The sequence below is a fragment of the Lissotriton helveticus genome, chromosome 11, assembly GCF_964261635.1.
Source record: "Lissotriton helveticus chromosome 11, aLisHel1.1, whole genome shotgun sequence".
Classification (NCBI taxonomy): domain Eukaryota; kingdom Metazoa; phylum Chordata; class Amphibia; order Caudata; family Salamandridae; genus Lissotriton; species Lissotriton helveticus.
This window is the reverse complement of record NC_136072.1, coordinates 90953892-90975888: the sequence shown is the minus strand read 5'-3', so window position 1 is coordinate 90975888 and position 21997 is coordinate 90953892. Positions and strand designations below refer to the sequence as shown.

The following is a 21997-nucleotide window of genomic DNA, read 5'->3' as shown; positions in this document are numbered from 1 at the left end:
TGATGTGCCCATATGGGTGCAAATAAAGTGATTGAGTTAGGCTGCCCCTTAAGACTACGGGCTGGGGACAGCAAATGAGGGTGTCCCCTATCCTTTTGATAGGGGAGTACTAGATATGCATTTTGGGATGTCCCATTGGATTAGAAGCTCCTGAAATCAAACAGCTTAAAAGGAAATAATTGAAGAGAAGCAGTACAAAAGAAGCTTCTTCACATAGAAAAAATTGTATACCAGAACAGCTACACCGCCAGCCTCTGACTTTTATCTTCAGAAGCATTAACAGTTACTTTTAAAAAGTTAAAGTGACTTAATTGTAAATCATGCCTAATTAATCTGCGCATCTACTAATTTAAAAGTGGCTGCCATTTATAAAAATTAATTTTAAACAGGATTCATAATGAAGTATTTTTAATGAAGAACAAAATAAATTCCAAGAGTAATGTTTCTGAAAAAGGCAGGAATGGTACATAGATGGATTTACAATCAAATTTTGCAGATTTCATGGTTTGCAAGTAATTGAATGTACATTTGTTTGTGTGAAATGCTTCAAATGTAGAGTCGCTTTTAGATTTTGTAATGTCTGGCTATTTAGCGTCAGTTAGTGCATTTCAAGTTCAACATTGAAATATAGCTATTATCTGACAGATGTCAAGTGACTTCAATGCGAGATAGCATCACAGGAAGGGACAACCTGACTCGAGCTTGATGACCTTATTCATTTCAACATCTATTTTAATGTGCTGGTTTTCTACATACGTCGATCTTCTGTTTTCTCGACAGGAAAAAAGAACAAATTGCGGGTATACTACCTTTCATGGTTACGGAATAGAATATTACATAATGACCCAGAAGTTGAAAAGAAACAGGGGTGGATTACTGTTGGAGACTTGGAAGGCTGTGTACACTATAAAGTTGGTAAGTGCTTTAATATATATATATATATTTTTTTTTTTTAATGAATGGGACTTCTAATGTGCTGTATTAATTCTAGAATGGCACGTGTTTCCTAAAGTTGCATTGTTACTCGATGCTTTATTGCAAGGACAGATCACAACTTGGGAGCAATGGAAGATGTCATGGATGTAATGCCTATAGTTTCCATTGACAGTAGTGCTAAGGGAAACTATGGTACAAATTAGGCCATTTTTTAGGAACAAGTTACTTGCCTTGGAAAGCATGATCAAAGAAATGAAATGAGAAAACACAGTGAATAAGGAGGCGTGTACTGAACTGCTGGAAAAAGGTCTGAACATGCTAAGACACTGGAGGCTCTTGGCTGCCACAATTACCATGTGCCCTGTGGACCCATATCTTCTCTTCTTCTGGAAAGAGTTAGCATTCATCTTTTCAGGCAACACTTCATTTCAACTATTGCTGATGAAAGTGGCTTATATCACTCAATAACTGTTTGAAACGTACTATAATTTAGAGTTATCTCTTAGTGTAATTCTAAAGATGAATCTTCAAAGAGACTGTGCTTATTACCAAACATTTGCCATCTTAGATTAAACATTTGTCAGGCAATTTCAATAACTGCCCGTGTAGCTTCTAAGCAGCTGGGGTACACACCAATGAATATACCACACACAGAGCTTAGTAATACACGTCTTTATTCTTCTGTGTGTAACTGCGAACCCAACATTTTGAAGCAACCTTCACTGCACTACACTCTAGCCATTATGTCATAGCTCTTTGGAGTTCATTAAGAACCAATTGTTCCATCATTTTTAACTTGCAAGATGATACATCGCCCCCTCTGTTAAATTGAAACTTACCAATTTTACAAAATATATACACATACATACATTTAAAATTCTTCAATTAATCTTGTTTTTGCTGTAATTGTGCGGCCTGAACATGTTGTGGGAAGTTGAGGCATGCAACATCAGGATCCAAGATCTGCTGTGATGGGGAAGCAGCAGTCACTGATGCTTCAGTATCAGTTCCTCCTTCACAATGGAGATCTGGTGAACAATGAGTCAAAAGCCAAAAGTGCGAAGTGTCTCTGGTAATAGACTTACCTGACTGGTGTGCAATCACCATGTGTCTTTTGGTTAACATCACCTGAAAAGTTTCTTTATCAAATGGAGCATCCAATTTTCTTTTCTCCATCTGACATGCGAACACTGTCCTCTCTGGAAGATGAATTCTTTTTGTATGTCATTTTCGGTCAACATAGGTCTTCATCTTTCGTTTCTGAATCAAGCCCCCTATGCAAGTTGCATTCCCATCTCTTTCTCTCTGATTGGTGCACTGAGGTATCTTGGTTGTTATTGCTCTCACGAACATCAATGTTGCTGGAATTTCTCCGGAGGTCGAGTGAGGTGTTGAACAGTAAGCTCTTAATTTAGTGTTTAACACAGTTTGGAAATTGAGCTTCTCACGGGTAGCACGATGCACAGCTTTTTTTAGCGTGCTCATAAATCTTTCAACTAGTCCGTTGACCTGTGGCTGCAGAGGAGTGGTCAATTGATGCTTTATATTCAGATGCACTAAGACGTTTTTAAACTACAGACTAATAAAAGACGGGCCATTGTCAGGCTTTAGTATGGCTAGAACACCCCATATCGCAAAGATGCCAACCAGTTTCTCATGGTGGATGGATGAGAGATCCTCAATTAATGGAAATCACAACTATTTGTCGACAATCACCACCAAGTAATGTTCATTGTCAAGTGGACCGAAAAAGTCAATGGCTCACTCTCCCAGGCATGTTTCGGAAGTTCTGACATGTTCAGGGTGTGTTGAGTAACGTTTGTAGACAGGAAGTTGTATAGATGACAAGTTCTTAATTCCTTCTCATATTGTTCTGCGAGATATTAAAACCAGACTTGGTCTCTGAGAACTCATTTTGTAGCAACTATTCCTCTATGTCCTTCTTTGGCCACTTCAATCATTTTCTGCCACTGACTCTACGGAATCAGTATTCCCGACCCTCACAATATAACTCCATCTTGATTGGGGGCGCTAGGTGGCGCCAAACCAAGATGGCCGCACTGGAGTGAGGCTCCCGCCCGACCTGGCACTTTTCACGATCCTACAATATCCTGATCGCTAAAATCGACTTGGAACCCTCACCACCGGCTTCATTACAGCATCCTGCACGTAGCGGTGTGTACTTTGCTGATTCTGCGCGCCCGGCAGCCTTGGGAGGAGCCGCCACTTCAGGAGCGGGTGGAGACGACGGAGCGAGGGCTGCACGCTGCCGGACCTGCACACTAGGCTAGACCGGGGATCTGCGGCCTACACAACGCTGCTATCGGACATCGGCTCGGAGGCTGAGCCCCCCACCCCCTTCCCCCCCTGAGGCCGGCCCGGGAAGTCAATGCAGCGAGACTCCCGGTGCAGTGCTGTGCGGCGAACATTGCTTGGGATCTGACACCGCTCCCGCCAAGGAAAGCGCCGTACATCGCGCTCACCCGGGATGACTCTGGCGGCCTGGTGGACCACATAGAAGGTGAGGGGGTAGACGCGGCTACATTTCGCGCTACTTTTTCTCCGTTGGGCTTGCCCGGGGTGGGGAGATCTGTAACTGCCCCCTGCCTGCCTCCCACATCACGCCCGTCGGAGAGACGCACTACGCGACGGCAAGGTGAAGCGGCCTACGCCGGACTGCTCGGCCACACGTGCCTGTGCTGCGGGGGAGACACCTGCTGCTCTACTTGCAGGGGACTGCTGCGCTGGGGGAGCACCCCCCCTCGCTCCTGCATTGATCCACCTCACGACTCAAGAGCCCTGGCGGGGGGACGACGTGTGGGACTGAAACTGCGGCCTGAGCGTGTCGGGCCAGTTGCTGGTCTGCTGGGCCACGAAGGTGCAGGGATTCTGGCCTAGGTAGCGCTGACGTGAGGCATTGAGGGGCCGTCTCCTGGGAGCAGTTGCTGGGTACCTTGGGCAGCGTAGGCCTGCACCCCTCGCTGCATGGACTCCTCGTCTGGGTGGCGAAGGCCCCTTGCTCCAGAAAGATCCTGCAGACACTGATTACGCACCCCCCACCCGGTGGTGGATTCTGTCGACCCAACTGCCCCCTGAGTTTTGCTACTCCCGCTGAAGGACTGGATTAGTGTGGGGTGGGACTCCAAAGCGTGACCAGCACCCCTGCACCCAGCCCGGGTGACAAGGTAAAATAGAAGACCTCATCCTGCGCACAGTGACTGCTTGCGCCCACCGCTATCAGCTCTCCTTTAGTTGAAATTCTGGCGGCCTCTTCACTGGTGGCGGCCCGGACCCCGCGGCGAGAAATGGGGCGCAACGATGCCAGACAGTCCAAGATACCATTTGAGTCCAAAAAAACTACCACGGGGACGCCGGAAGCGGAGGACAGCCCAGCCGCACAGACCCCCCAGGACGATGATTGGAAAACGCTCCTGCTTGGAATGCGGCAAAGCTTATCGACCATTGATGCCAAGATTGACACCATTAACACACGAATGGATAGTGTTGTGACGAGACTGGAACAGCATGACACCCGCATCAAAGAAACCGAAGACAGGATCTCTACGCTGGAGGACGGGGCGACAACGACCACCAAGCAAGTTACGCAAATGGACAAATTGCTCAAAATAATTGCGGATAAAAATTAAGATTTAGAAGCGAGGTCCAGGCGCAACAACATCCGCGTCCTGGGCCTTGCGGAGTCCACAAACACTGGAAAAATGGAGATTTTCATGGAAAAGCTGGTGGTAGAATTGTTTGGGATGGAATCTTTTTCCCCCCATCTAATAGTGGAAAGGGCACATAGATCTCTTGCTGCACCTCCTCCTCCTGGGGCGCCCCCGCGTCCCATCATCGCCCGCTTTCTGAACTACAGGGACAGGGATGCGGTACTTAGTCGCGCAAGAGAGCTTGGCACTGTGACATATGGCAACACGACACTTTCCTTCTTTCCTGATTTTACCCCCTCAGTACAGGACGCAAGACGCAAATTCGCCGTTGTGAAAAAGAAACTCCAAACCCAAGAAATCCCCTATGCCATGCTTTATCCCGCGAAGTTAAAGGTCACACACCGTGGCACACAACATTTTTTTCACAACCCACAACAGGTGGAGGATTTTCTTAAGCAGCAAAGGAAGGAACGGCTCCGCGATGAGAGGGAGGAACGACGGTCCAGATCACACTCTCCGTTATCCCAACAGGACTAAAAAGGAGACCTGTCTTCCCAATTGTACCGCCACTGGTAGCGGCCCTCATCTGGACTAGATGTAACTCTTCACGGTGAGGTACCACTCCTGATTTCTTCTCTCACCGATCTACAACATTAACGAGTGCCGGATCACCCACCTCCGTCCCACGCCCGCAGTCTGGACCATGGTCCCGGGTGCTAGTGGGTGCAAGTAAGGAGGTGGAGGACAGGTCTGGCGCCCCTTAAGTTACGCCTCCAATGGGCGATCCCCACAACACCTCTCCCCCTTCTGGGGTTAGGGTGTATGTAGTTCTTGTATTGATTTTGGTTATACTTGGGTTGAGGGAGGGGGGTGGGTTCTGAGTGCCCGGCAAGTTGGGGATGCCGGTGTGGGTGGGTGGACTGTATGCACTGCCTCTGCGAGCATTCATATGCTATATACAAAGGTGGGGGAAGGGCATTTAGGGGTTGCGGGATGGATGACGCTCCGGTCGGTTGGGGATGCCGGAGTGGGGGTGGGGGGGAGTTGGCTCGTGAATTACACTGTTCTCTACTTGTTGGAGGTGTGTCCCGGGGGGGAGGGTCCTATAGAGTGGGGCGGAGCAATGTCCTCATGTGTAACTATGCTGTGGCTTGTCTGCTGTTAAATGCTACACCTACATGTCATATTTCTTTTTCATTGTGGGGATGGATGACGTAACGAATTCACCGCCAATGCTCCAAGTCCAGGTGATGTCATGGAATGTGCGAGGGCTCAATGATCCTAGAAAGAAGCGACAAGTATTGAGATACCTAGACAGACATGGAGTGTCTATAGCTCTCCTACAGGAGACTCATTTAGCGCCGACTGGGTCCCCTCTTTTCGCATCCAAATGGGCTTCGTGCAAGGTCTTTTCATCTTACTCCAGCTATGCTAGAGGGGTCACTGTCCTCGTATGTAGAGGGGTGGGTTTTACCCCAGCAGGCACGGACGCTGATAAGGGGGGGAGATATTGCATGGTCTGGGGAGACTGTACTCTCATACGGTGCTTGTTGCATGCTACTATGGCCCGAACACAGATGACCTGACTGCACTTCTCACTATGTGGGGCAAAATCCAGACGCTGGGTATAGCTCATGTAATACTTGGAGGGGACTTCAATACAGCTGTACAACCTGTTCTTGACAGGTCGCACCCACAATCATTACACTATACGCATACCCAACGCTCCTTACTCGGCATCATGGAGGACCACCATTTGACAGACGCATGGAGATACTCACACCCCACCTTGCGTCAAGGTACTCACTACTCGGCAGTTCACTCCACCTGGGCTTGCATAGACTACATATTCCTTACGGCAGGCCTTACTCCCTGGGTAGTTAACACTATGCACCCAGCTCGTACTTTTTCGGACCACTCACCTGTCCTACTCTCCCTACGCGTCCCCCACGAAGTCTCCCCTTATTTAAGCTGGCGCCTCAATCCCGCGCATCTTACAGACTCTGCCTTCAAGACGGAGCTGGAGCAGGACATACAAGACTTCTTTGATCGCAACATTAACTCAGTTGACAGCCTTACTACTGTATGGGAGGCCTTCAAAGTCACCGTTAGAGGCTGGTGTATCTCCAAAGGAGGGGGAGTACTCAAATCCCTTCGGGGGGAGCTGCGTAAGTTAGAAGCCGAAATCCGCATGCTTGAGAGAGATAATATGCGTGGTACACAAGAACACGGAGCGCGTGCTCGGCTCAGAGAAAAGATCAATGAGTATTCTGAAGCGGCGGACACAGAGGGTCAATTCCTAGGGAAGCCCTTCGTGGCGCGAATATATGGTGAGGGAGATAGGCCGGGTAGGGCTCTAGCCTCGGCTGTAAGGCCCCCTAGACATAACAATTACGTCACGTCTCTGCTTGATGACCAACAGGTGCCACAGAGAGACCTGCCTGGACAGATTCGCGTACTCACGGAACACTACAAGACGCTGTACACCTCTCAGAGGCGGTTGCCTCTCGACCTTAATGCATATCTTGACGACACAGCGATTGCATGGTTGGGCCCGACACAACAGAAGTTCTTACACCTTGAGCTGGAGCTGGATGAAATAAAGGACGCCATTATGTCCATGAAATCTGGCAAATCCCCTGGGTCGGATGGTCTGCCGATAGATTTCTATAAAGCATACATTCATCTGCTCGCCCCCATCCTAAAGAGGGTGTACTACTCTGCTCTCGAGGAGGGCTCATTGCCAACTAGTATGAGAGAGGCGCTGATAGCGTCGTTGCTTAAGCCGGGTAAGCCTCCTGAGCTTTGTGACTCCTACCGACCCCTGTCATTATTAAACACTGACGTTAAAATACTGGCAAAAGTACTGGCGACACGTCTGAATCTTTTGATGGAGAGGCTGGTCCTTCCGGATCAGGCGGGTTTTGTCCCGAACCGTGCGACTTCACACAACCTCCGCACCTTGCAGGCGGTCATGCAAGATATTGACCCTAAATGCGAAGCAGCGGCGGTTCTCCCCGATGCCACCAAAGCATTCGACTCCCTGGAATGGGACTACCTTTTGTCGTTGCTAGAACAGATGGGTACTCCATTTAGTTTCCTAGATTGGATCAAGCTTCTGTACACTAAACCAAGAGCCTCGGTCCTACTAAATGGGTCCCGCTCGGCCCCCTTCGAGATACGTAGAGGTACCCGACAGGGTTGCCCGTTATCCCCAGTTTTATTTGCTATAGCTATCGAACCCCTTGCAGCCAAGTTTCACCAGCATCATAACCACAGGTCCCTGACTTATCCGGAACGCCAGCTGCTTATTTCACTGTATGCCGACGATATGACTTTATATGTTCATAAACCGCAGGAAAACCTCAATCCCCTACTACGCGAGATTACCAAATTTGGAGCAATAGCGGGGGTACAGATCAACTGGTCCAAATCAGCCCTGTTCCCCCTCACAGATAACACTCCCAGGTTCCCCCTTGATTACCCGCTAGTATGGGAGAATGATGAGATAAAGTACTTAGGAATCTACGTGACCAGGAACCGTGACGCTCTAATCAGGGCAAACTACGGTACGGTCCTAGACAAATTGACGGACAGCATAACGAAATGGATTAATCTTCCGCTGTCCATGGCAGGGCGCATATCCATGATTAAAATGGTCATTCTTCCTAAGCTGCTGTACCTTTTCACCAACATTCCCTATAGTCCAGGCTCGCATTTTTTTCGGGCGCTAGAGTCCCAGCTCTCCCGACTTATATGGGGGGGGAAACAGGCTCGGCTAAAACTTGCAACGCTAATGTTGCCCTACCATCAGGGTGGATTTGATGTGCCGAACTTTCGGCTGTACTACGACTGCGCACAGGGCCACTTTGCTTCCTACTGGCTTCACCCACCTCCCTTTATGGCGCACCTTGCTGTGGAGGATGGGTATATGAGACCAGAAAAACCGTCGGGGTATCTTTACACGGAAGTCAGTGCAACGGATCGGGACCCCTCCACGGTGGATTGCACCGTACGCGCGTGGCGTAGAATTGCGGATCGTATGGGAGTGATCCTTATGTATTCCCCACACATGACCCTAGCGAATGACCCTAGAGTAAGTATTGCGCGGGAGGAAATAGGCCGTCGACTACTCTCCAAACTAGCCCTTCATACATGGGGAGATTTATATGTGCATGGTCGGTTTCGCACAAGGGACCAATTCTTCGGGGAGCACTCACCTTCTGTTATGGACACATTCCTCTACACGCGTCTACGACAGAATATCAAAACTGTAACTCCAGAGTTCCCGGGTGAACCGGAAATCTTTGCGCCCTTACATGCACTGCTTCAACAGGACGCCCCGAAACACGTAGTCTCCATGCTCTACAAGCACACGTGTGTGTCCTCCGCTTCCCCAGGACTACGAGCTAGGCTAGACTGGGACGCTGACCTAGATTCTCCCCTATCAGACGAACAATGGGAAGACAGCTGCTCCCACACGGTCTCAGTGACGGGAAATGCTCGCCTTAGACTGATCCACTATAAGTTCTTACACCGCCTCTATTACACTGCCGCCAAGCTGTGCCGCTTTGGCCTTCGCGAAGATGACCGCTGCACCAGATGTAAACAAGAAAGGGCGGACTTTATGCACTTCGCGTGGTCATGCCCAGCTGTTGCACTATACTGGGCGCAGGTACATGAGGCCATATCCATGATGATAGGGATGGAAATAGAACTATGTCCCAAAATTGCACTATTAGGGCTCCCCACCCCAGCGAACAACAAATACCGGAAATTCACTGCCCTGGGCTTCCTGCTTGCGAAACGTCATGTGGCGTGCAGGTGGGGCCGGGGACGCGCCCCCAAATTCAAAATATGGCTGGCAACTATGTCAACCTGGCAGGACCAACTACATAATTATGCCGACTTGCTACCACATAAATCACGACCCAAAGACTTGTGGGGCCTGCTTTCCGCCTATCTGCTCCGGGCCCAGCCTGGTGCTGAAGCTGGTGCTGAAGACCGGGAGGATTCTGGGCTGGCTGGGCAACCCTGTGAATTGCATGGCGCATCCCCTCAATCGCCGCGTAACGATACAGCACCCCTATCACCCACCCGCTAGAGATGCCCTGAGCTGGGAAGTACTGACATCAATGCTCTTGCGCGTGTAGGCCTGGAAGCCTACATATGAATATATATGGGTACCCTCCGCTCAATCCCGGGCCGAACACGTGATGGATTTCTGAACCTCTCGGTGTCGGAGTTGGACACTGCTATCCTCCTACCCACCCCCACCACCCCTGCCCCCCACCCCCTCCCCCCCCTTTTCTCCCCCCCCTACTTTCCCAGGTACGTTGCACACATCATGACACATCACGGTGGATTATCTCCCCAATACCCAAAGACCGGCACATGCCCTGCACATGCCCCCTCCCCCCCCCCCATGGGGAATACACGACTGGCCCTTATACCAGAAAGTATGCACTCACTCGCACATTTAGCCCAATGCTTATGGACATACTCTGCTGGTCTTGGCGTTAAGAGACCCTGCCTACCACGTCCCCCCCGGCTGGGGGTTCCGCATGGGAGGGGGACTGACCGCCTCAGTTCTGTAATGAGTTATTGTTAATGTTTAGAGTTCAACAAAAAGTAAATGATGAGACCTCAAGTGTTTAAGAATTGACATTACCTGATCAACTGCCTGCGGTATTATGCCTCCTTTTTGCAGCTTTGAATAACATGCTTCGCGGCCGGCCCAAATGGGTTGTAGGCGACATGCTGTGTTCACTTCTGGCTCCCGGCCCAGGGTTGCGGAGCATGATTGATCTATATGCTAACTCTGCCGGCCTGACCCATCAGGTTGTAGGCACGAAGCTGTGTTCTAATTCTGTAACTTTAATAAAGGTCTTCAAAAATAAAAAATAAATAAAAAATAAATAAAAAATAAATAAAAAACTCCATCTTGATTAATGGACAGTTAATCCTTGGCATTTCTCTGTTTTTTATATTCAGTCTCACTGGTGAAAGGTCAAGTGTGCTGGTTCCACGACTGATGTGTAATTATACTTTCAACTTTAGCATGCCACTGTCGTGGCTCGTTTTTTAAGTAACAAGGGGGACCCAACAGATAGCTAAGCACCATGGGTATAACAACGTTATAGTGAACAAAACGGTTCTTAGCTCATTTCCAAATCAACAGCAAAATTGTTGTATAGAAACACAATGGAAAACTATACACGTTTATAAAATTTCCAAACCCAGCCGGGAAAGGATTTTATTTTATAAAGAAACAATGTTCAATTCAGTAATCAAATTCGTAATCAAAAGACACAAGCCTGTGTCGTACATGAAAAGAGGGAAACCGAAAGATAGCATAAGGGTGAAAGGGGTGTCTATCAGGCAAAGAGCGAGAGCAAAGACAGGGTACTGTATTCAAGTAAAGAATCAATCACAGTATCTCCTGGAGTGGAACATAAACAATCTTATTGGTCAATGTTCATAACCATAAACCCACTCATGGGTGTCGACGTTTCGATCCCTATTGCTCGAAAGGTTACATGGGATCATCATCAGGACATTTTTAATGAACAAAACATGCCTGATTGTAAAAGACGCCTGTTCAGGAGAAATGAAAGAGAAAAGATATATATTTTTAAAAAAAGGAAGATATTTTTAAAAAAATACCAGAGTAGTTTGCAGACACATGTCACAGATGTATCGAAATCGCAGTGTAAGACCAAGTGCATGGTGAATGTGACTTCTTGAAAACAAAATAATGAAAATGACAACATTCAAAAGTTCCTCGTGGCTCGTGGCAGTGACAATCTGGGCTAATGAAATGGCAGCTGGTGTGCTTAATTTTACGGCGAATTTGATATAAGTTTCAGTTGACTTAGATGGAGTGCCATGAACTTGACAGAACACTCTGGAAAAGTAGTAAGCAGGGTTCGGATCCTTTCCTAGATGAAGCCCAGTGTTATAATAGTATTCTTGTTAATTGTAGTCCCCAACATTCTATGCAAAAAGGCATCTTGACCTTTGGATTGCCAAATATTGTTAGTAAAGCTTGATGATCAGTTACCAGCGTAATAGGCTTTCCGTACAGGAATACATGGAAGTGTTCACACTGCTAGACTTTTTCAGGCTGTTAGTAAGCCCATTCTGGTTGGGACAAACTCCTACTTCCATATGTCATAATATGACTTCTAGCATTCGAATGTTAACTGTGTTGTGCAAGGATAGCACCTAACCCAACTGAGCTTGCATCAACAATAACCTCTGTATAACATTTCATATCGAAATAAGCCATTCAGTTGCATTCTCAATAGCTTGTTTGATTTTCTTAAAACTGTTTTCACATTCATGTGACCACTGAAATGAAACATCCTTTTTCGTCAACTCTGTCAATGGTGCACTTTCAGTGGCAAAGTCTCTTACATATCTAGTACAGTAGCTGGCCATGCCAATAAAGCAACTCACCGTTGAAACATCTTGGGGAGGATCATTGTCACGAGGACGACTTGCCTACCTCGGAGGTGCTTCCTGACTGCACCGGACGGGGTGTTTCAGCTAACGTTTCTCCATTCTCACCCCGTCCGCAGGCTCCCTTGGACGTTTCATGGGGTTCGCCGGCCTTGCCTTCACTGACTCCACCATTCTGCCTGCCTCCCGTGACGGTGGGGGTGTGTTCCACGGCAGACTCTACTGCGGGCCAATCGGCTGAGCGGACGTCAGCCGCATCCGCCCAATCAGAAGTGCAGGGGGCGTTTAAGGAAGCAGCGTCCCCGTTCACCAGCGCGGAATCCCGAGGAAGCCAGCCGGTCCACGAGGAGAACGCCACGGACGGAGAAGAAGGAGAAAACGCCGAAGAACCGCTGCTCGACGCACTGGAGCTGAGACCCGACAAGCCAGGAGGCCACCGGTACCACGAGCCGCCCTGCCACGCTTCCAGGGGAGAAGTGTGGCTCCGCAAGCTGTGAACCACTAGACGTGACCCGAGGACGCCCTGAAGCCCTGAAGCCGGAATAAGGAACACACGCCCGGACCTGACCTGGGGAACCTTCATAGACTCTATTGTTGACCTCGTTGTTTTTGAACATCCGCAGTTAATAAACGCCCTAACTCTGCCTATCGGTTTCAGCGTACTTCGCTTATTCCCCCCCTAAACCCCCACAAGTGGTGCCGCGACTCGGATCCCTCAAGGAACCGCCCCATCCGATACAGAATGGAAAACCTCCTGACCCAAATGGAGGCGGACCGTACTACGTTCTCCCAAGCCATACAGAGCCAATCGGAGAACATTATGAAGTTGGCAGAAGGGCAGACCCAGTTGATGACTGTAATAAGCCAAGGGAGAGCAACTGCCCCACCTCCAGGCACTGTAGTTCCCCTGCAAAAGTTCACAACAGGAGAGGATCCCCTTGCTTTCTTTTTGAATTTCGAGAGGGCCGCAAGAGCTAGTTCCTGGCCGGGGGAAAGGTGGCCTTTCTATTTAGCACCGTTGTTAACAGGGGAGGCACAGGCAGCGTACCAAACAGTGAATCGAGATGGTACCATCGCCTATGCAGTTGTGAAACAGTATATCCTAGACAGGTTGGGTGTCGACGAAGAAACCTACCGACTAAGATTCCGCCAGGAAAAAGGGACACCCGGGGATCTACCAAAGACATTGTTTTTCAAATTAAAGGAATCCGCTGATCTGTGGTTGAAACCCCAGGAAGGGAACATTGACGCCGTCATGAATAAGATCTATCTTGAACAATTCATCGACGCCCTTCCCTACGGCACGCAGAGGTGGCTTAAACAACATGCGGGTCTAACGCTGGAACACGCCATAGAAATGGCGACTTGTTATTCGCGGGCTCAGGGTAAACCCTACATGAGAGAACCTGAGAAACCAACCAAAATCACACCACCTCTCAAAATAGAAAGAAAAATCCAAAAACCAGTAGTGGAACCCCCACGGCTGCGTTTCTCACGCCCTGAGCTGCCAAACTCAGGACCTCAGTGTTACGACTGCGGAGAGTGGGGCCATATCGCCCGATTCTGTAGGAAAAAGAAAGACAGAGAAGAGGAACCCATGGACGTGAGCTACGCCCCCAGGTCCATCTTGTATGCCCAAGAAACTGGATCCACCTTCTATGTACGGGTTTCTCTGAATGGAACTTTTATCAGGGCCTTGTTAGACTCAGGTTGCAAGCACTCTGTTATCAAAGAGGAGTACGTAGAACCAACCTCTCTTATCCCTGGGAAACAAGTTAGCATTCGCTGTGTTCATGGGGACGTTAAGGAGTATCCCGTAGCCCGAGTCAGGTTACTTACACCCTCAGGGAAAGCAATGGAAGTCACCGTAGGGGTTATGTCTCGCCTACCAGAACCCATTATCATAGGGACGGATAACCCCTCTTTCAATGACCTGTTGTTAGACACTCTCCAACATTTGTCTCCCCCTCAGGAAGCCTTGTTAGCAGCAGAACCCTGGGCCAGGGACACACACTTTAGAACAGCCCAATTGAATGACGCCAGTCTCACTAATGCATGGCAGATCGCACGTGGTACACAGGATCCGGCCACCACACGGTATCCTACGTTCATTGAGAAAAACGGCCTGCTCTATCGGCTCGCCAAAGCAGATGCTGAGCCCCAGCTGCTGGTCCCAAACGATTTCCGTGACCAAATATTGTTCTTCGGACATGCGCATTTGTTAGCTGGTCACTCTGGAGTGGAAAAAACAGGGCAGGCCATTTTGCGACACTTCTTCTGGCCAGGTATTTACGCCCAAGTCCAAAAATATTGCCAAGAGTGTAAAATATGTCAGAAGCGGAACCCGTACGTTCCTCCCCCGGCCCCATTGTTGCCCATGCCTATCATTGGGGTTCCCTTTGACCGTATAGGTATGGACCTAATCGGTCCCTTACCAAAGTCATCCCGAGGTCATCTATACGCTCTTGTGTTGGTTGATTACGCCACGCGTTATCCCGAGGCGTTTCCCCTTAAGACCGCTACCTCAGCAGCAATAGCCCAGAGACTGGTGGAGGTGTTCTCTCGCATGGGATTTCCAAGAGAGATTGTTACCGATCAGGGTACTCCATTTGTTTCCCGTTTAATGCAACAGGTTTGTGTCCAGTTGAACATTAAGCACATCAAAACGTCAGTATACCATCCCCAGACAGATGGATTGGTTGAGCGCTACAACGGCTCCCTTAAGTTGACCTTAAAAAAACTCCTTTCAGGTGACGGCAAAAACTGGGATCAGTTACTGCCTCTTGCTCTCTTTGTCCTGCGTAGTCAGAAGCAATCTAGTCTCGGTACTTCTCCCTTCGAGCTTCTGTTCGGCAGAACCCCTAGAACTCTACTCGAGATCACAAAAGACAGCTGGGAAGCTGAGGGAGCCCAAGAAGCCGAGGCCCTGTTGGATTATACTCGACAATTACAAAGCAGGTTACATAAACTCAGAACACTTGCCCATGATCATTTGGCCATCGCCCAAACCAAGCAGAAAACCCTTTATGACAGAGGCACGAAAGTAAGGGTGTTGGAAGTAGACGATTGGGTTCTGATCTTATTGCCCTCCTCCACCCATAAGATGAAGAAGGAGTGGCAGGGTCCCTTCAAAATCCTGAGGAAAATAGGACGCACGACATACCTGGTACAATTGGGACGTAAAACTCAAATGTACCACATCAATCTTTTAAAGAAGTGGTTAGGGAAACCCCCACAGACAGTAAACATAGCGTCTCCTGTGTCTGAGGCGAGTCATACAGTCAGTGATGCCCCTGTCAATCCCGACTTATCTCCTGACCAACAGAAAGACGTTGGGTCCTTACTCCTTTCCTATTCCGAAGTGTTCTCGGACCAGCCAGGGCGCACTCATTTGGCCAAGCACTACATACCCACGCCTCCAAACACAGTTGTAAAACAAAAACCCTACAGGATTCCAGAAGCAAGACGCGCAGCATTCCAAGCTGAGGTACAGAGCATGTTAAAATCCGGGATCATAGTACCCTCCCACAGTGATTGGTGCTCGCCAGTGGTGTTGGTACCGAAACCGGATGGGAGCATCCGTTTTTGCATCGATTTCAGGGCCGTCAATAGGGTTTCCAAACAAGACGCTTATCCCTTACCTAGAGTGGATGAACTCCTAGAACGCCTTGGTGAGGCTCGTTATATCACTACTATAGACCTCACCAAGGGTTATTGGCAGATACCCCTCGCACCCGGGGACATGGAAAAGACAGCCTTCTCCACTCCTTCCGGTCATTACCACTTCACAGTACTCCCCTTTGGGTTACACGGGGCGCCTGCGACATTCCAGAGGGTAATGGACACTCTGTTGTCCCCTCACTTGCAGTACGCCTCCGCTTACCTAGACGATATCGTAGTGTTTAGCAAGACATGGGAAGAACATATGCTACATCTAGAGAAGATATTGTCTAGTCTAAAAGAAGCCAATCTGCACATCAATGCAAAGAAGTCCCGCTTTGCTTTCCATCAAGTCAAATATCTGGGTTATCTCCTAGGCGAGGGACGGATCAAACCCCAGACCGAAAAACTTGATGCAATCCAAGCCTTGCCCTATCCTTCCACAAAAAAAGAACTTAGAGCCTTCTTGGGGTTGGTGGGTTACTATCGCCGGTTTATTGCTCAGTTCGCTAATCTGGCCGGTCCGCTCACTGATCTCCTTGGTAAACACGTCAAGTCTTCTAAACTTCCTCCCCCCTCGGTCATCCACACTTCCGCGTTCCAGGCCTTGAAAGATGCTCTCACTTCTTCCCCTGTGCTTGTTTCCCCTGATTTCCTCAAACCATTCGTCCTCCAGACGGACGCTTCTGGGGTGGGCATAGGGGCTGTCCTTTCTCAGGTGGATGATCAGGGTATGGAGAGACCCGTTCTTTTCATCAGCAGGAAGCTGTTTCCTAGAGAGCAGGCTTACTCCACTATCGAGAAGGAGTGCTTGGCCGTCCGTTGGGGCGTGGAAAAACTGAGGTATTACCTCGAAGGACGTCCGTTTGTGCTATATACGGACCATGCTCCTTTGACCTGGCTGCAGCGTAACCGGGGTACCAATGACCGTATCTTGCGTTGGTTCTTGGCTTTGCAGCCGTACCAGATTGAGGTCCGTCACCGGAAGGGTTCTCTGCAGGGGAACGTAGACTTCCTTTCTCGTTTTCCTCTTTCCCCCGATCGGGTCAATCTTGGGGGTGGGATGTGTCACGAGGACGACTTGCCTACCTCGGAGGTGCTTCCTGACTGCACCGGACGGGGTGTTTCAGCTAACGTTTCTCCATTCTCACCCCGTCCGCAGGCTCCCTTGGACGTTTCATGGGGTTCGCCGGCCTTGCCTTCACTGACTCCACCATTCTGCCTGCCTCCCGTGACGGTGGGGGTGTGTTCCACGGCAGACTCTACTGCGGGCCAATCGGCTGAGCGGACGTCAGCCGCATCCGCCCAATCAGAAGTGCAGGGGGCGTTTAAGGAAGCAGCGTCCCCGTTCACCAGCGCGGAATCCCGAGGAAGCCAGCCGGTCCACGAGGAGAACGCCACGGACGGAGAAGAAGGAGAAAACGCCGAAGAACCGCTGCTCGACGCACTGGAGCTGAGACCCGACAAGCCAGGAGGCCACCGGTACCACGAGCCGCCCTGCCACGCTTCCAGGGGAGAAGTGTGGCTCCGCAAGCTGTGAACCACTAGACGTGACCCGAGGACGCCCTGAAGCCCTGAAGCCGGAATAAGGAACACACGCCCGGACCTGACCTGGGGAACCTTCATAGACTCTATTGTTGACCTCGTTGTTTTTGAACATCCGCAGTTAATAAACGCCCTAACTCTGCCTATCGGTTTCAGCGTACTTCGCTTATTCCCCCCCTAAACCCCCACAATCATCATCTGACCTTGCTTGTCCTTCAGCAGGATCAGCTGCCACACTCCCATCAGAAAATATATGGCCAAAGAATTTTTACTTTGTCTTATGGAACTCACATTTATCTGCATTTGAAGTCATACCTGCATCAGCCAGTAAATGACATACTTGTGTGAGAGCCTGATCGTGCTCCTTTTCGGTAGCTCTGAAAATCAATATGTGATCACTATAATTGATTGCATTCATGATAGACTGTGTGATACATCGAGTGACATCTTGGAAAAGTTCTGGAGCTGATGACACACCAGAGCATAGTATTTTGTATTGAGACCCTATGTCTTGAAAAGGTTGTAATGTGCCTACAGTTTTCTTCAAATCCCAACTGATGATAACCGTTCAAATCAAGACGAGAGAAAACCGTTGCACCATTTAATTGTGTTATATCTGCAATGTGTGGGCCTGTATGTCATTCTCATTCATTTGCCTTACGCACATCAACGCATATGCGTACTGCTCCTTCACTATCCTTTTTGGCCACTACCAGAATGGGAGAAACACATGGCATTGGACAAGTAGAATGATACAGTGGTATCATACTTAAGTAATGGTTCAAGTTCTTTTTTAATAGCGTCTTGTAAATAATAAGCAATTTGTCTAGGTCTTTGAGCAACAGGACGGATGTCCTCATTAATATGCAACTTTACTTTCGTAGTCTTAAGCTTTCCCAAGCCATGAAACATCAAAGGGAACTGACTTACTTTTTCATGGTGAGCGTTCATGTTGTAGTTCACTTACATATCATCAGCTGTGCTGAAGCGGAGTAGACAGGCACTTGATTCTGTTCCTTGAAGGACATGGATGGGCGCTTGCGCCTTCGTTTCCTTGTGTTTCATTGTCGCTACAAATGAACATTGACTTTTTAAGTGTGCTGATGCGGCCCATATATACACTTTGGTTTTCAACAGAATAAGTTCTGGTAAGGGATGCAATTCAATATTTTTTCCCTTAGCATAAGTTTTATCGAGGCACCAGTGTCGGTGATTAAAGGTATCCAACAACCATTTACTTTCAATGTAATTTTCAACCAAATGTTTGAATGACTTTGGTGCTTTGTCAACTTTCTTTTGACGGACATTTTTTCCTTATGCTGCCAGTCCCCCATGTGCAGGCTTTCTGAGGTAAACATAGACATGGTGCAACCATCTTCTTGACTTTCACTTGAAACTAATATAGAAAACTGTTTGACAGTGATTTAGATGACAATAAACTTTATTCAGGGTCGATTTGCCATACCTTATGTTTCGGCTGGGCCTTGTGGGTGCCTGCGTACGTGCCATTTTGTCTTCGCGTAGTGACACACTTGTTTCACCACCTTTGCTTTACACACCATCACAAAATGGTTCTTCTTCCTACGGGCCTTACATTTTTATCCAATGGTGGGACATTTGTCTTTGTGTGGAAATGAAAATCCACATCCAAAACATAACTTCTTTTTTATGTGCAGACATCACCTTGTGTCCTTCAGATTTTTGCTTTGACTTACTTTCCAACTCATGACTGATTTTTTATGGGCACCTCCGGTCTCCAGGTCAGCAGCTTGTCAACCAGCACACTCTTCAGCTCTAACAGCCATTAACACTTGTTCCAGACTCAGAGTTTCTCTCAGCATTCACCGTCGGAATGTATTGGACAAGCCTCCATCAATGACCCTGAGACGTTTGGCTTCTTCATCTTTGAATTAATTGAACTTAGTGTTTGATGAGTGTGTCAATTCTTTCTAAAAATTAATCAATGTTTTCATCAACTTTTTGTCAATCTTGACTGAAAATATATCTAGGCAATATTGGGTTTTGGATAGAACGAGATTCAAGGTTTCTTTAATCTGACGGTATGTGAGTTCTTCATCAGTTTGTGGCATTGTCTTAATGACTTCCTTTACTCCAGCGCAAGCAAGATTTGTGAAGTATTTGATAATCTTTGTTATTAGCCTCTTCAAGTGCATCAATGAAATCTTCAAATGTCTCTATCTACGTACTCCATCCATCGACAATATTTAGCTTTTTGGCGGTATCGAGGCAGGATGTGGCTGTCTTTCGACCACTGTTTCTACCTTATTGTCTGTGAGATCATGTGATGTACTGGCCTCTAGATCATCCATGATAATAACTGGAAACATGTTTTTCTTCTTGGTCTCCATTGGAACAACAACCTGCCACTATTCCAAACCCCTCACTGACTTTCACCCTTCAAAAACCTGTGGAGTTGTGCGTCAACACTTAGCGGCTTTGGTAACTTGCCTCTTCGGTTATGGACAGCTCAATAAGCACAAACCCAAGCACTTTTCCTTGGGCTGCTCTTCCCAGTGCTGCAGTATAAACACCCTCTTTAATTACTTCTGGTAAGCAAACAACCATTTGTTTAATCTTAGTCGCTTTGCTTTTGACATATCAGTGCACTTGCTTATACCTGGTAGATCTCTGCCTCACATCACTTATATTAGCAGCCTTAACTTGCACTTGGATGTTGCTTTGTACTTTTTGACACCAAGTTAATCTTTGCTTGGCAACACTTTTAATCGCAGCTTTGGGTTTTATGTAGCGGAGTCGTGTGGTACCTTTACGTATGGCCTGGCAAACAGGTTCGCTACCAACAACGTGTAGATTCTGTGTAAATGCCTTTGTTTTCAACTGCATCACAGCGGCTTGAACTTTTCTTTGACTTCACAAGCATTCAGTGTCGATTCTGTACTTCAACAGCCCGCGTTGCACACATGAGCAGTTTGCAAGGACCACGGAAAACTCTCTTTGAGAATAATGTCAATCTTAGGTTACTTAGCCCATCCTCACCACCATTTGTTGGTCTTCCCAGCCAGGGTACCCCGCAATGACTGCCACACACGGAGCTTAGTAATACACTTCTTTATTCTTCTGCATGTAAATGCGAACTCAACATTCTAAAGCCACATTCACTGCAAAAAAATATAGCCGTAACATCATAGCTCTGGGTAGTTCATTAGGAACCAAAAAGGGTACTGTATTGAGTAACACTGCATTCATCTAAAGCCTTCCAATCGCAATGAGCACCAAGGAATGTTATGAAGAGACTTGTCCACCCACTTGTCCACAAAGAGTTCATGTCCTCCAACACCTCCTAGGGTTGTAGAAGAAGAGAAACAGCAATGTATTATTTAAGAAACATTGTGCTTCTTTTCACAAAGCAAGCTCAGTCATCAAGGCATCTACTTATTGGTTCATGGTACTAAAGGCCAATAATATCTTGGTTGTGTCTAAATGTAGGCTCATATTTGCCAACTGTTGACATCTATTTTACAGATATTGATATCTGGTAGGATATACAATGTGGTTATAGTACAATCTATGCTCAGGGTTAGTCAACTAACTAAAATATTAATCAGCAATGCAAGGTATCAGGTTAGATTCCCATCTGGCCTCTAACTGGTGAAATGAAAACAGAACATAAAAGCAGCTATTTCCTGCTCTCCTACACACTCCTTCGTATATATTACTTAAACATCAGCTTTAGCTATCTACTGTCAATTACCTATTGTCCTCAGTACAATGCAAAGAGAGGAATTTGGATTTGCTTTTTGCTATTAACTTGATTTTTTTAGTGTATCCAATACTCTGTTCCTCATCCAATGCCATTCTTCCCTATTCTTATGTTTGTCCTACACCGGAGTCTTGCTACTTTACATTGCTTCCGATTTGATGAGTTGTATTCTTCCACTGCTCACTTTAGCGGATGTATTTCTTTTCTATTTGAGCACTCCAAAGATGCAAGTCTTTTACTTCCTTAATCCACTGGCTGCTGGTTCTTCCTAAAGCCCCTTTCCATACTTTCTGCTTTCTCCTCGTTCATCTCACTCCCATGTTTTTCATTGTTTTTTAAATATTTGTTTTCTTAAGGGCCCCTGCACCCAAGTTGCTCTGTTTGCCTCTACCACCCTCTCTCAGCTTTGCCCCACCTCTTCGTTCTCCATCCTGCTCTCCTTTTTATTCTACATTTTTACTACAATTTGTTTGTGGTCTGGCAGCAGAGTTTTGCTGTGTCTCTCATTTCTTTTGTTTGTGCTCCGGGACTCTTTTTTAAAAATAAGAAGTTTTAAAAAATGTGCCGGTGCTTCACAATTAATGCATATATATGTATAAACATGATGGCCATCTTGGAAGGGTTTTACTAAAAAAAGTAATCCGATTAGGATTGCTGCCATGCATGGGCATACATATAGAAACACCTGTAGACAACATTTGCACATTGAATTTACTGTTACAACATGAGTCATTTTAGAACAGTAAATTTAAACTTAAAATTAAAGTGGTGCATACACCAGTACAAACATTCACAAAGCTAATAAGTCAGCACTTGGTCTTTAAAGGAGAAAAATACTGACTTTGCTAGTGCTCATTTTTTTATAGTTGCATGATCTATATTAAAAACATTACAAATCTTGTATATACTTTTCCATGCTATGAGGTTCTACCTCACTTCTTTGCTATTATATGAACAACTGTCAATGGGTTGGAGTGGAAGG

The 21997-nt window shown here is 47.4% G+C and overlaps 1 protein-coding gene across 17 annotated transcripts in view; it reads left to right on the top strand.

Moving 5' to 3' along the window:
* Positions 1-21997, top strand: part of TNIK (TRAF2 and NCK interacting kinase) — an 808148-nt gene that overhangs the window by 769101 nt on the left and 17050 nt on the right. For all 17 annotated transcript variants that reach the window (XM_078666210.1, XM_078666209.1, XM_078666208.1 and 14 more), the window contains one exon: positions 781-915. In XM_078666210.1, coding sequence (XP_078522336.1) covers positions 781-915 — 135 coding nt within the window. The remainder of the gene's footprint in view (positions 1-780; positions 916-21997) is intronic.